This window comes from Cucurbita pepo, chromosome LG12 (assembly GCF_002806865.2).
Source record: "Cucurbita pepo subsp. pepo cultivar mu-cu-16 chromosome LG12, ASM280686v2, whole genome shotgun sequence".
Lineage (NCBI taxonomy): Eukaryota > Viridiplantae > Streptophyta > Magnoliopsida > Cucurbitales > Cucurbitaceae > Cucurbita > Cucurbita pepo.
This window is the reverse complement of record NC_036649.1, coordinates 8471312-8484330: the sequence shown is the minus strand read 5'-3', so window position 1 is coordinate 8484330 and position 13019 is coordinate 8471312. Positions and strand designations below refer to the sequence as shown.

Here is a 13019-nt window from a genome sequence, read left to right as displayed (position 1 = left end):
ACCGTCACGAATCCAACTCTATGCCCAAATATCCGATCTATGAGAAGTTGCACAAATCGTCATACTCGTTCATGTCATTTGCAATGTTCATCTATGCCACAACACAGGTGTTGTGGAGTGATTCATTTGGGTTATGGGCCCTTTTAGTCCGTTCTTGGAAGAATAAGGCCATAAATCTCAAATTTTTTTTACCTTCGACCTGCCACATACCTCATATGGAGCTCACCGAAAATCCCGATACAAACCCTACTCTCGGGACTATAGTTAAATGGTCTATTTTTCACCGTTGGAATTTGTAATTAACACTATTGCTACCACCCTTGCTTCTGATCTTATTGGTGCGTTAAACAGTGCATCTTCCTTAGTTTCATTGTGATACTTTTTTCTCGACCCTTAACCTGACCTAATGGGTAACACTCATATCACCACCACTCACATATAGTCGTGACATTATTTACCTCGAACAAATTCCTCACCATAATATAATATAATATATATATATAAATGTTTTTAAATGAAACATAATATAACATATCTTTAAAAAGAAAAATGTCATTCAAATCTAGAAATAAACAATATTTTAATTAACTCAAATATTCCATTCAATGTTTTTTATTCCTAAAATTTAAATAATATTTTTTTCATTTGAATTTGAAATAAGTGAGATTTGATTTAAAGATATCATATAATATTTTAATATGTATATATAAAATATTAAGCTTTAGCAATTAATAATTAAAATCACCTATTTTAAAATGATTGAGAACCAAATCAAACCGTTTTATGATTTAATTTATTTTTTATTTTTAAACTTTTAAATATCTTATTCCCTTTAAATATTTAAAATTATAAAGTTTTTATGATTAAGCGAGTAAAAAAAAAAAATATATGCACCTAACAGAAATTTTTAATATTTTAAGTATTTCTTAGTCATCATATTTTCAGGATCGCTATCATTCAGACGTAGTTCATTCATATACTTTTCATTTTTAATATAATTTTTATTAAAATTTTATATAAAAAAAAATTAATATTACAATATAATCTTTAACAATTAAAAAAAATGTACAACATCGTCTTTAATTTATATTAAACAGAGCGAGATAGACAATCGGGCAGGACAGGAATGGGGAATATTATCCCGTCCCCAACCCCATTTATTTAACGACGAATAATCTAACCTGCAATGAACATAGAAGATACAGTAACGCTACGAACAACTCAATATCAAATACCGGAGATAATATTAGCAAAAAAACATTCTCCTGTGCTTCCAAACAAGTCAAGCTCCACATCGGTTCGTTGATAAGAAAGAGGGTAAGACCCTTATCCTTATCGTAGGCACCACTCGCATGCCAAGCCTCTTGACTCGTGTTGTAATCATAAACTATGATTAACACTTTATTTGGATAATGATTGATTTGAAAGGCAATGCAATTAAGCTTAATAATTGATATTGCAATCATTTGGCATATGATTTTTTTTGCCCCAAGTGATTTAAATGCTCTTAAGCTTGTTACCTAGATTTGATTGAGAAGGTAATGATAATCCTAACGAAAGTAGGTACGAATCACGATATATTATATCGAAACCACTCGATTAAGATCTTCATCTCAATCCTTCCCACTTTCGTTGTTTATCTAAAGTTATGGAATCTTCTAGGCTTGATCTGCGTAGGGCACGTGCCTTATAACGGTTAGTAAAGGTTTCTACACCCTTATAAAAAAATGTTTCGTTCCCTTCTCCAACCCATGTGTGATCTCATAATCCACCTCCCTTAGGGCCTAACGTCTTCACTGGACACATCCGGTGTCTGACTTTGATATCATTTGTAACAGTTCAAGCTCACCGCTAGCCGATATGGTCCTTTATGGGCTATTCCCCTCTCCAACCAATGTGGGATCTTACATGCTTCCTGTGAGCTTCTATGATTGAGTTACCGGAAAAGAAAATCATCCTACCTTTAAGGTCACTCTCATTCAAATATGGTATCGGTAAATTCCTATAACCCTTCTTTACTCAGATGTCACGTGCCCCTTCAAGATTTTGAATTTTATGCACGTATATAATTAGTTTTAAAAAATATATTATAAGAGTTTCGTATCGCTGGTAAAAAACGTCACAGTTGATATCTAGCTTTCATACTGAATATATTTTAATCATCTGATTTATACTAAGGAAAATAATATCAGAATGTTAGCTTATTATAATGAATAGTTTGATTTCTCTCGGGAAACAATTGTAAGTCGATTTTGATGTTCGAGATGCAATTGGTGCACACATGATGAACTAAATCGTACACCGCTTTGTGACGGGTCCGAAAATTCGAGAACCGATTTTTCAGCTTAAACGATCGTTAGGGCATGAAATAATTTTAGAACTATATATGATTTTTCAATAACTTTATAAAAGAACCATATCTAGAGATATCATGGATGGTGAAAATGATATCTTGGAGAAGGGAATCAAATGGTGTCTTCATATCCCACTTACTACAATGATAATTGGCCATTATGAACTAAGAAACTCTTATAACACAAAATGAACGGAATTGAAAAGATCGTCACGTACCGAAAAAAACGTTCGTCTAAAAATATTCAGGCACAAATTGTTGTACGTTGAAAAAAATAAAATTTTCCTCATTNCTACAATGATAATTGGCCATTATGAACTAAGAAACTCTTATAACACAAAATGAACGGAATTGAAAAGATCGTCACGTACCGAAAAAAACGTTCGTCTAAAAATATTCAGGCACAAATTGTTGTACGTTGAAAAAAATAAAATTTTCCTCATTTATCACAACGATAAGGTTAAAGTATCTCACTTCGATTGTTCGGTACGTTTCAAATCATAGTGTTATACCTAACCCTGAAGTGATTTTTACTCATGATCGTTTGATCTCGAGCGTATCGAAACCTAAATATAACTTTTATACTTTTAGCTTATAACATTGATTTCTTTCAAATTATTTTCAACGCATTTTCTCGCTTATGTTTTCTAAAAACTCGAAGCTCGAGCATACTCCAATATGGTTCGTAACGTCCGAATTTCACATGGCTGACTTCTTCGTTGGATTAGAACAAATGTCGTATATTGTCCGTTTTAGCCCGTTACGTATTGTCATCAGATTCATGGTTTTAAAATATGTCTGATAAGGAGAGGTTTTCACACGTTTATAAAAAAATGTTTCGTTCCCCTCTCCACCCAGCTTAGGGGCCAGTATCCTTGTTGGCACACCGTCTAGTGTCTGGCGCCGATACCATTTATAACCGCTCACGCCTATTGCTACCAAATATTTTCCATCTTAACCCGTTACATATGACCGTCAGCTTCACAATTCTATAACGCATCTACTAGAGAGAGATTTTCACTCGTTTATAACGAACTTTCGTATTCAAATTCACCACATTTTTAAAATTTACGAACTTATTAAAATCGGTAGTTCGGCAATCACATCAAAGATGGAAAGTGTAAAGCATTTTCATTATGGTTTCAAGTCGATTTTAAAACTCAATATTCCCCAAGTTAGTGAGGCCAAAAAAGTCATATTCTTATGCAAATGGCTACTACCCAGATCAAATCAATCATACCAAGAACCTTTAAATATTTTTAACCCATTTTATTTTTTATTTTCAAAATCAAAACTTTTTTAAAAAAATTTATTGGGTTTTTTTTGTAATTAAAATTAAGTTCTTGAACAAAAAGAATATGATCAAGAGAGAGAGAGAGAGAGAGAGAGAGAGAGAGAGAGAGAGAGATCTTGACCCACTTTTGAAGATCATGCTTATAAATGGCATACCCATTGACCCAAATGAGTATCCATTTTGGCTTCAAAACTTTGAAGGGAAATAAAGATTGATATCAAATTTGCCTTCCAAACCATTCATTGCTACTCATTTCTATATTCTCTCAATAAAGGTGAGGCCTTTTGTTCTCTCTCTCTTTCTCTCTCTTGATATTCTTCAATTTTTCTTTTCATATGATTGGCTAATTTTGGTATACTTTGATGATGAAATTATTAGATTTATAAGCATGAATGTGTCCACCATGTTCATGAGCAAAGAGATTATCACTCAACCATTGATAAATCTTCCTCCTAGAAGAATAAACTCTAACCCGTTCTTCAATCTCCCCAAGCTCGGAAAAGAGAAGGTGGTGATCGTGATCGGCGCTACTGGCACGGGTAAGTCTCGGTTGTCGATCGACATTGCTACCCGATACTCGATGGAAGTTATAAACTCTGATAAAATGCAAGTTTACGATGGGCTAGATATAGTAACAAATAAGGTCACGAAGAGAGAACAACGTGGTGTACCGCATCACTTGCTTGGAGTTATTGATCCCTTTTGTGACTTCTCGGCAACTGACTTCTCTGATATGACTATGTTATCTTTGGATTCTATTTGTAGCCGTGGTCGGCTCCCGATTATCGCTGGTGGCTCGAATTCTTATATTGAAACCTTAGTTGACTCGAACTTTCAGTCGAGATATGAATGTTGCTTTCTTTGGGTAGATGTGTCAATACCTGTATTGCAATCCTTTGTATCTGATAGGGTAGACAAAATGGTAGCTAAGGGAATGGTTGACGAGGCTGAAAAATTCTTTGATCCCGCTAGAGATTATTCTCGAGGGATCAAAAGGGCAATTGGGGTTCCCGAATTCGACTCCTATTTTCGATACAAATCGTTTTTAGACGAGGAAACTCGAGAGAAACTCTTACAAGAATCCATATCAAAAGTGAAGGAGCACACGTGCAAGCTAGCATTGAGGCAATTGGGAAAGATCCAACGACTGATAAATATCAAGGAATGGAACATACACAGACTCGATGCTACAGAAGCCTTTACAAAGCGAGGAAAAGAAGCAGAAGAAGCATGGAACAAGCTCGTCACTGCACGAAGCACAACGATTATCGACCAATTTCTTCATCCGAAGATCGTCACCGTCAAAACCCAGAAGAATTTAGCATCCCTCCCCGGCCCCGGCGTGCCACCGAAGAAAAGTGCAGCCATTGCAGCTGCTACTCCTTGAACAAGGAAGCCAAAAAACATTACAAGAAGGAATATATACATTACAAAAACTATAAACAATTTGAAAAGAGTGTATTTATGTATATTTATATTGTATGATTTTATATATATATATATAATGAAATTTTGTTCGATAATGAACGTTAGATCGATCTTCTCTACAAAATCCTTTTATCTATAACTCGTATACAAGATCAATGCTCGTGGGAGCCTCTTGACGGAAAAGGTCTAACGAGAATACTCGGTTCTCTGATGAACGAGAAATGTATTATTTTCAAATTCAGCAAGATGGGTCTTTTTCACGAGATCTTTCTAGTTATGACTCGAACACAAGATTAGGGTTTGTGACGAGAGAATTTTTCGTGTTTTGGAGGATACATGTCTAATCTACTCGGAATTCTCTTACTTCTTCCGCTCACTTTTAGGTTATCTCTCTAACCTGTTCCTTTTAACGTCTCTCGTTGTCGCATCAGGGTCGAGAAGAGCAAAATTTTACTGCTCGAGTTGGTAATTGAAAATTTAAAGAGCTAATAAAAAGTCGAGAAAGTGTATCGTATAAGAAGATCGAAAGATCTTAATAATTTAAAGGGAAAAGTGGATTCTTGGACAAGGAGGAGGATATAGTTGAAGGTTGGCGTGTGTATATGGTGCGTGGCGTGCGGCGGTGCGGGCGGAGGGTTGAGTCAACACCACATGACGCAGCGCGCATGGCTCAGCGACCTGACTTTATCAAGTGGGCGGCGCTGTTTGCAGTTGACGCTGTCAGTGCTCAATATCTTTTTTTTTTTTTTGCTTTTTTTTTTGGAGTTAAATATTACCAATATACATTTTTTTTTAAAAAATAATAATAATATTTAATGATTTGCTAAAAAGTTTAGTTTCGTTTTCTATATGTTAATTGAAATTCACGAGTCGTCGGAATAGGGCAAAGAATCTCCGTTTTGGATAGGGACAGAATTGAGAGAAAATTTGCTTGTCTCCATCCCGATCGACGTTACCTATTTAAATATATTTTATATAAAAATCTCAATTTCATACAGGAATCCCTCTTCGTTCTATTATGAAATTTAACGAAAAAATTCTAAATAAATATTGTTTTAAAGAGATGATTTTTTGTTATGTAACCCGACACCTTGAACAACTTAAACTACCTAATCTAAGCTAATCTAAGCTATAAATGTTGGGTTGGATTTAATTTTTGAAAAATCGAAAATTTGGTCAATTTGCAAGTTGAAATTTTTTTTTGTTGAACTCTACCCTATCTTACTTTTAAATTGTTATGAAAATTAAGAATATTTGAATTTTACTGTGTTTCAAATTTTTTTTAAGAATTTTAAAACTATCCTTTTTAACTTTTTTAATTTTTTTTTAAAAAATATTCTTATTAATTAAAATTAACACTGAACGATAATTTTTAGTTTTTTTTTTCAAGATATTATTGAAATTTTTTAAAAATTTAAAAATAATTTAAAGAAAAAATACAAAAATTGAGGGTGTGTTTAGTAATTTAACCTAATTTGTATTCATAAAAATCAAGCCTCATTTGCTAACATCATTTAATTTTTTTATTTTTCATAACCATATATTTTGACGTCCATGCCAAATTTTACAAAAATAAAATAAAATAATAAATAATTAAAATTATTATTATTATTATTATTTTCTAAAATTGATTAAACAACGAAAAGTATTTTGTTTTGATTTTTTAATAATTATTTTGGAAAGAAAAAAAATGTTAGAACAAATATTTAAACGTCCATATTTTGATAAAGAAATTATCACAGCCCTTAATAATTATTTGCTAAAAAGTTTAGTTTCGTTTTCTATATGTTAATTGAAATTCACGAGTCGTCGGAATAGGGCAAAGAATCTCCGTTTTGGATAGGGACAGAATTGAGAGAAAATTTTCTTGTCTCCATCCCGATCGACGTTACCTATTTAAATATATTTTATATAAAAATCTCAATTTCATACAGGAATTCCTCTTCGTTCTATTATGAAATTTAACGAAAAAATTCTAAATAAATATTGTTTTAAAGAGATGATTTTTTGTTATGTGACCGGACACCTTGAACAACTTAAACTACCTAATCTAAGCTATAAATGTCCGGTTGGATTTAATTTTTGAAAAATCGAAAATTTGGTTTAATTTGCATGTTGAAAATTTTTTGTTGAGTCAATAATCGAACTCTGCCCTATCTTACTTTTAAATTGTTATGAAAATTAAGAATATTTAAATTTAACTGTGTTTCAAATTTTTTTTAAGAATTTTAAAACTACCCTTTTAACTTTTTTAATTTTTTTTTTTATAAAAATACTCTTATTAACTTAAAATTAACACTGAACGATAATTTTTTAGTTTTTTTTTTCAAGATATTATTGAAATTTGTTAAAAATTTAAAAATAATTTAAAGACAAATACAAAAATTGAGGGTGTGTTTAGTAATTTAACCTAATTTGTATTCATAAAAATCAAGCCTCATTTGCTAACATCATTTAATTTTTTTTATTTTTCATAACCATATATTTTGACGTCCATGCCAAATTTTACAAAAATAAAATAAAAAAAATAAATAATAATAATAATAATAATTTTTTTTTTTTTCTAAAATTGATTATAAAACAACGAAAAGTATTTTGTTTTGATTTTTTAATAATTATTTTGGAAAGAAAAAAAAATGTTAGAACAAATATTTAAACATCCATATTTTGATAAAGAAATTATCACAGCCCTTAATAATTTACTGAAAGAAGTTCTATTAAACAAACATGATTCACGAAAAGAAAAAATCAAAACCAAATATATATATATATATAAATTCTAGAAACTCGAATGTTTTCAAATCATGAGGAATTTACCAAAGCCATTCATATCGTTCATATCATGCACAAAATAATGATAATAATTATATATATTTATTAATGGGAACTTGTCAACGTCCAACAATCATTGAAAAATCCTTTACGTGTTCAATCAATTAATTTTAGTGCGATTTTTATTATTTATTTTAGTCTTGTATAACTAATTATTAATTTAATATACTTCTCCAATTTAGCGTTTAAAATCAATTTAAAATTTTTAATGTATATATATATATTTTAAATTAAAAGATCAATTGTTTTAAGAGAAAAATAAAAATAAAAATGCTATCAATCACTTACGCTTCTTGTGATTTTATTATGTATTATTTCGTCTCGTTTCATTTTATTTCAATTGATTTGATTGTAGTTATATCAAAGTTATCGTATCTTATCATCATGAATGAAGCAATGGTCGAAAACAAGATTTTTGGTCAACTTGGGAACTCACATGTTCTTTCACGAAAGCACTAGCTTCCTCCTAGAACCACCTAAAAATGGAGATGTTCAATGGCATATGATTATAATTTTTTTTTTCTCGAAGAAGTATAGTGTTAGTCTTATGATCTTATCAACTTCCATCATTCAAGGCAAAATTCTAAAGTTGATAAACGAATAAGGTGAAATGACCCCAACGAACTTGATCTTGTTGTTGAGTTACCTATAAAAAGAAACTTCTTGGAATATAAGTGATCGTTGTAATTGAGAGCATTGAATTAATAAAGTCGAAAGAAAAGAAACAAAGCATGCCTTCATAAAGTCATTATAGGATAATCATAGCACTACTAGGCATTATGACTTCAAATCCTAGCAAATGGATATATAAAGACGATAGATATTGTCCTTCTTATGCTTTCCCCTCAAAATTTTTAAAACACGTCTACAGGGAGAGGTTTCCACACCACTAGGAAAGATCGAAAGAGAAAGCCTACAAAGGACAATATCAGCTATTGATGAGTTTAAGTTGTTACAATAGATATGATCATAAAATATGTTAGAGGGTAAGACAATTATCTCATGAGAATAATAGATTATAAATAGATTTAATACCTTATAAGTAACTTCCACAACTAAATAAACAAAGAGTTAGGTAGTTGTCCTATTATTCATAGGAAGGAAGTAGAGCGATGTAGAAAATCCGAGGCAAGAGAATCATGCTATTATAGGTCTGAAATCTACCATCCACAAACTGTAAAAAAAAATGGTGCCACTAGTTTTGGTAGGCGGATACATTGTTGATAACATTCTCATATCATATCGTATGATAGTCAAGCAAATACTCCTAACATTGGCAACGAAATTTGTAGCATTTTCCAAGATATCATATCAGAGTACATGAGTAATGAGCCCTAAAACTAAAATATTATTGTCTTTGACATCTTTGGTGCATTTTTAGTTGTATTTGAACCTAATAACCCCCTAAATTTGGAACCTATACGAACACCATTTAGAAACTGTTTTAAGTGACATTTGTATTTCTTAACAACAGAACTAGTGAATCATATAACATCAACACAACACAGACATGAAAATCCAACACTGAGAAAGATAAGGAGGGACTGAATCACACTATGACTCGAGCATAACCCGAAAATTTTAGCTTAAATTATGGTTCCTCCTCCGCATGAGAATGTAGCATTGCACGAACCGCCAACAGAAAAAGAAATTTTATGTTGAGGCCTCTCTAAGAATGCAGGCAACCGAGACAACAGCCTGCATAAACATTGACTGTCCAACTGCTGCACCCACTTACAACAATTCTCCTCCATTGGCGATAGGGATATCTGGTGCTGGTGTCCGTGCCAGTGCGTGTGCAAGTGTCTGTGGTTTGGCGGAGGGCCGTGGCTTTCATGGTTATCAGAGAGTGACACTGATGGAGGTGACAGGGCCATGGTGGAGTAAGGCAGCATTGCGCAAGCAAGGTTTGCTAGCGCGATCTGGGAGGGGCAGGGTGGCCGAGGAGCAACTTTCGGTGGCTGCCATTGAGCCTCTGTGTCAGGAATCAGAGCCAAGAACAAAGTTACAGCAAATAAAAGGATCTTGAATCTCCCCATTCAAGTAAGCTATCTAGATTTTCCGAGTCAAAGCAAGAACACAGGAACCTGGGAAGGCTTTATGGCTGTTGCAGACTGATAACAATGGTATTTATACAGTCCAGAATTCCTAAGACCCTTGGGTAAGAGTTTGTTTGCATTTTTTTTATGCTTCTTTCTTTTTCTGTGGGAGTGAAGTAGGTTCTGTTTGGTTGGTATTTTNTTTTATTCTTCTTTCTTTTTCTGTGGGAGTGAAGTAGGTTCTGTTTGGTTGGTATTTTGTTATGGCCTCATTCATGGCGCACAAGAGTTAAATTAAACNTTGGTATTTTGTTATGGCCTCATTCATGGCGCACAAGAGTTAAATTAAACCTCATGAATGAATAACCTTCATCACAATCTTGTTGAGTTCATTCCTGCAATATACGAGATAAGCAAGATGAACTCTCACAGAAAAGAAAGTACTTATTTTAATGCTTCTAAGGTGAATGAATTTCGGGGTTGGAGATCCATATAAAAAAATTGTTCTTAGTACTCAGATGAGAAGATTTTCCATCCAGTGAAAACTTCAACCTTTTTTTCCTTGCATCATTTGTCACATGAACAATATAGTATCAGAATATAAATGTGCTCCGTCAATTTGTTTTGCACACAATAATGAAGTGTCACCTCACTAAGAAGCATATATAAAGAATAGGACAATAAGTTTCCTTGCAACATGCAAGAGATGTGAAGAAGTCATTCCATCGATACTAGATTATTTGCAAGACCAAATCCAACCTGCATGATCATGTACTTCACATAGATATAATGGTCTGTACTACCTACCATGATGAATGGTTTAGGCTGCTTAATGAATTTGGGAACCATTGCAGCAAATTTCTAATGTTGGGTATGAGGTGACTAATGGGGATTTGGCGCGAGGGAAATTGGACACAGAATTTCAAGTAGGGCTCAATAGGCCATCCGTTACTACTTGCTTGAAGGCTAATTTGAACATTCCACTGATAGACCATTTAGCACTTGGCATAGTTGCTAGATAGGGTGATTTCCTGAAGATTGGACATTATACCATCGTTAACTAATGAGACGGAGATGTGTGCATTACATCTTCGAGCAATCATCAAGAAACCTAGAAATTTTTTTACACTGAGTAGAGCAGAGTTCATTAGCTGATTGTCATTGTGGAACCAAACGTTGGAATTACATTAATTTAGAAATGTTCCCAAAAGGAAGTTATACCTCTTCCGAATGTTAATGGCAGCTGAAATGAAGCGAGACACAACAGTTTCAAAATGAATCAATTCTAGCTCTACATTAAGTTGTGCAATCCAAGCTGCAAGTTTATCCATAAAAGCAGGAGTAGACTCCATAAAGGAAGCTTCAATAAGCAAGACACACGGGAATGCACCAGAATACTATTTGATATACTACTTTCCTAACACCAAAATTTTCCTCTGCTGGGCGAGGCATGCTCATGGGGTTCGAGTCCAAACTTTGTAATTCTGCATATCCAGAGCTTTATTTTGGGGGACATTTTGATCAGACAAACAAACAGTTTCTCTTAAGGAAAACACAGATTTCCTAGGAACTTGCTATTTTTATTGGTATGCTTTCATCCAAACTATCAGAGCTCTTTTGTTTCACCTAAATAATTCTAATTGAATAATAATAATAATCATGCAAAACTTCCTTGGCTTTGGTTGAGTTGAGGCTGTTTATTATCAGAAAATAATATTTTCTCATGGTCATCCATAGATTTGTTCTTCTTACGAGAAAAAGAAGGGGAAATTTTGAGTATAAAAAATATTAACATTAATGCGAAATCCCCCCATATACACGATAGGAACTAAGCTCCATATCCTAATCCCACTCATTTTTAGACTAATCACATTTTTATTGGCCAATTATTGATAAACATTACTTCTATTTTTGTAAGAAACTGAACATAATATAATTCAGATAAGAGGACACAAGCTGATAAGGAAATGCTAGCCAATTGAATCTAAGAACCCTCGTAAGCACCTGAATTCGCAAACCCTTAGTTCTCAAATGCTAAAATCCCCCGATTAAGTGGATTTTATTCTAAATGATTGCAACTCTTGAGAATTTGATTTAACAACCTTATTGAACAATAAGAACCTTAAATCTAAATATATCCAAAAACCTCAAATGAACCACTCCAAGAAAAAGTAAGATTTGAATTTCTTGTTGATCGAATATCTTAAGGCAAACACACTTGTTTAAGATTCAAACCACTCCACAAGCAAGAGTAATCAAGTCGAGCTTGAATGATTCTAAGCATGCAACCTAAACTACATAGAATTGCAAANGTAATCAAGTCGAGCTTGAATGATTCCAAGCCTGCAACCTAAACTACATAGAATTGCAAAGAAACTTAGCCCATGGCCAAAAGAAAGCACAAATGCTCTCTTACTATATTTTCCAAGTCTACTTTACAAAGACAACATACATGATTTTATATAGTCCCAAAATAAAACTTTTGACCTTCCATGGGGCATTTTAAGAGTCGTAACATTTATACTTTATGACCATAATTAGCCACCATGTAAATGTAACCTTAAAGTAAATATAAAAATCTTAAAATACATTAATGAAACAACATAATTCTAGATTATGATCCACCCAAAATTTGTAATCATCTAAGAATAAATGAAGCTCATCTTCTTTAAAATCATATTGCGTGATTGAGATGTCTTGGTTCATATCACAAGCATACATGACATGCNGAGTAACATTAAGCATAAGAAAACAGTGGCTCCAGAAAATTTTATAGTTAAGGTTTCTACAGAATCATATTCCACAGAAAATTGTAAAGGTTGAACTGAATTACAACTACAATCCTAACCTGTCCAATCAGACAAAGGAGTCATATTCCAGTCTATGGAGAAAAAAGGCAGCTAGATTGATCATTTTTTGGCTGTGTAGCAAGGCTAAATTCTTGACGCGAATTTGCCATGCTTGAGCAGAAATAGGAGGCTCTCTTTTTTAACTTCAACACATCATATAAACTCAAAAGAGAAAAAAGAGGGAAAAAAAAAAAAAAAAAAAAAAAAAAAAAAAAAAAAAAAAA

General features: G+C 32.8%; 3 protein-coding genes across 6 annotated transcripts in view; 1 reads left to right on the top strand and 2 right to left on the bottom strand.

Annotated features, from left to right (window-relative positions):
* The first annotated feature begins 4035 nt into the window (after positions 1–4035).
* Positions 4036–5034, top strand: LOC111806355 (adenylate isopentenyltransferase 3, chloroplastic-like). The gene has a single exon (XM_023691622.1). The coding sequence runs from the start codon at positions 4036–4038 to the stop codon at positions 5032–5034; it is 999 nt and encodes a 332-aa protein (XP_023547390.1).
* Positions 5035–8788: 3754 nt separating this feature from the next.
* Positions 8789–13019, bottom strand: part of LOC111807419 (protein WHAT'S THIS FACTOR 1 homolog) — a 6259-nt gene continuing 2028 nt past the window's right edge. Inside the window, exons 1-2 of one of the 4 annotated variants that reach the window (XR_002816942.1) lie at positions 10461–12251; positions 10257–10341 (exon numbers count right to left, since the gene is read on the bottom strand). The gene's annotated coding sequence lies outside the window, so the exon portion shown is untranslated. Of the gene's footprint in view, positions 8821–9771; positions 9883–10256; positions 10342–10460; positions 12252–13019 lie in introns of those variants that run through there. The other 3 variants (XM_023693141.1, XM_023693142.1, XM_023693140.1) reach the window with 3 other exon arrangements.
* On the bottom strand, positions 9076–10140 carry LOC111807420. The gene has a single exon (XM_023693143.1). The coding sequence runs from the start codon at positions 9944–9946 to the stop codon at positions 9494–9496; it is 453 nt and encodes a 150-aa protein (XP_023548911.1). The 5' UTR covers positions 9947–10140; the 3' UTR covers positions 9076–9493.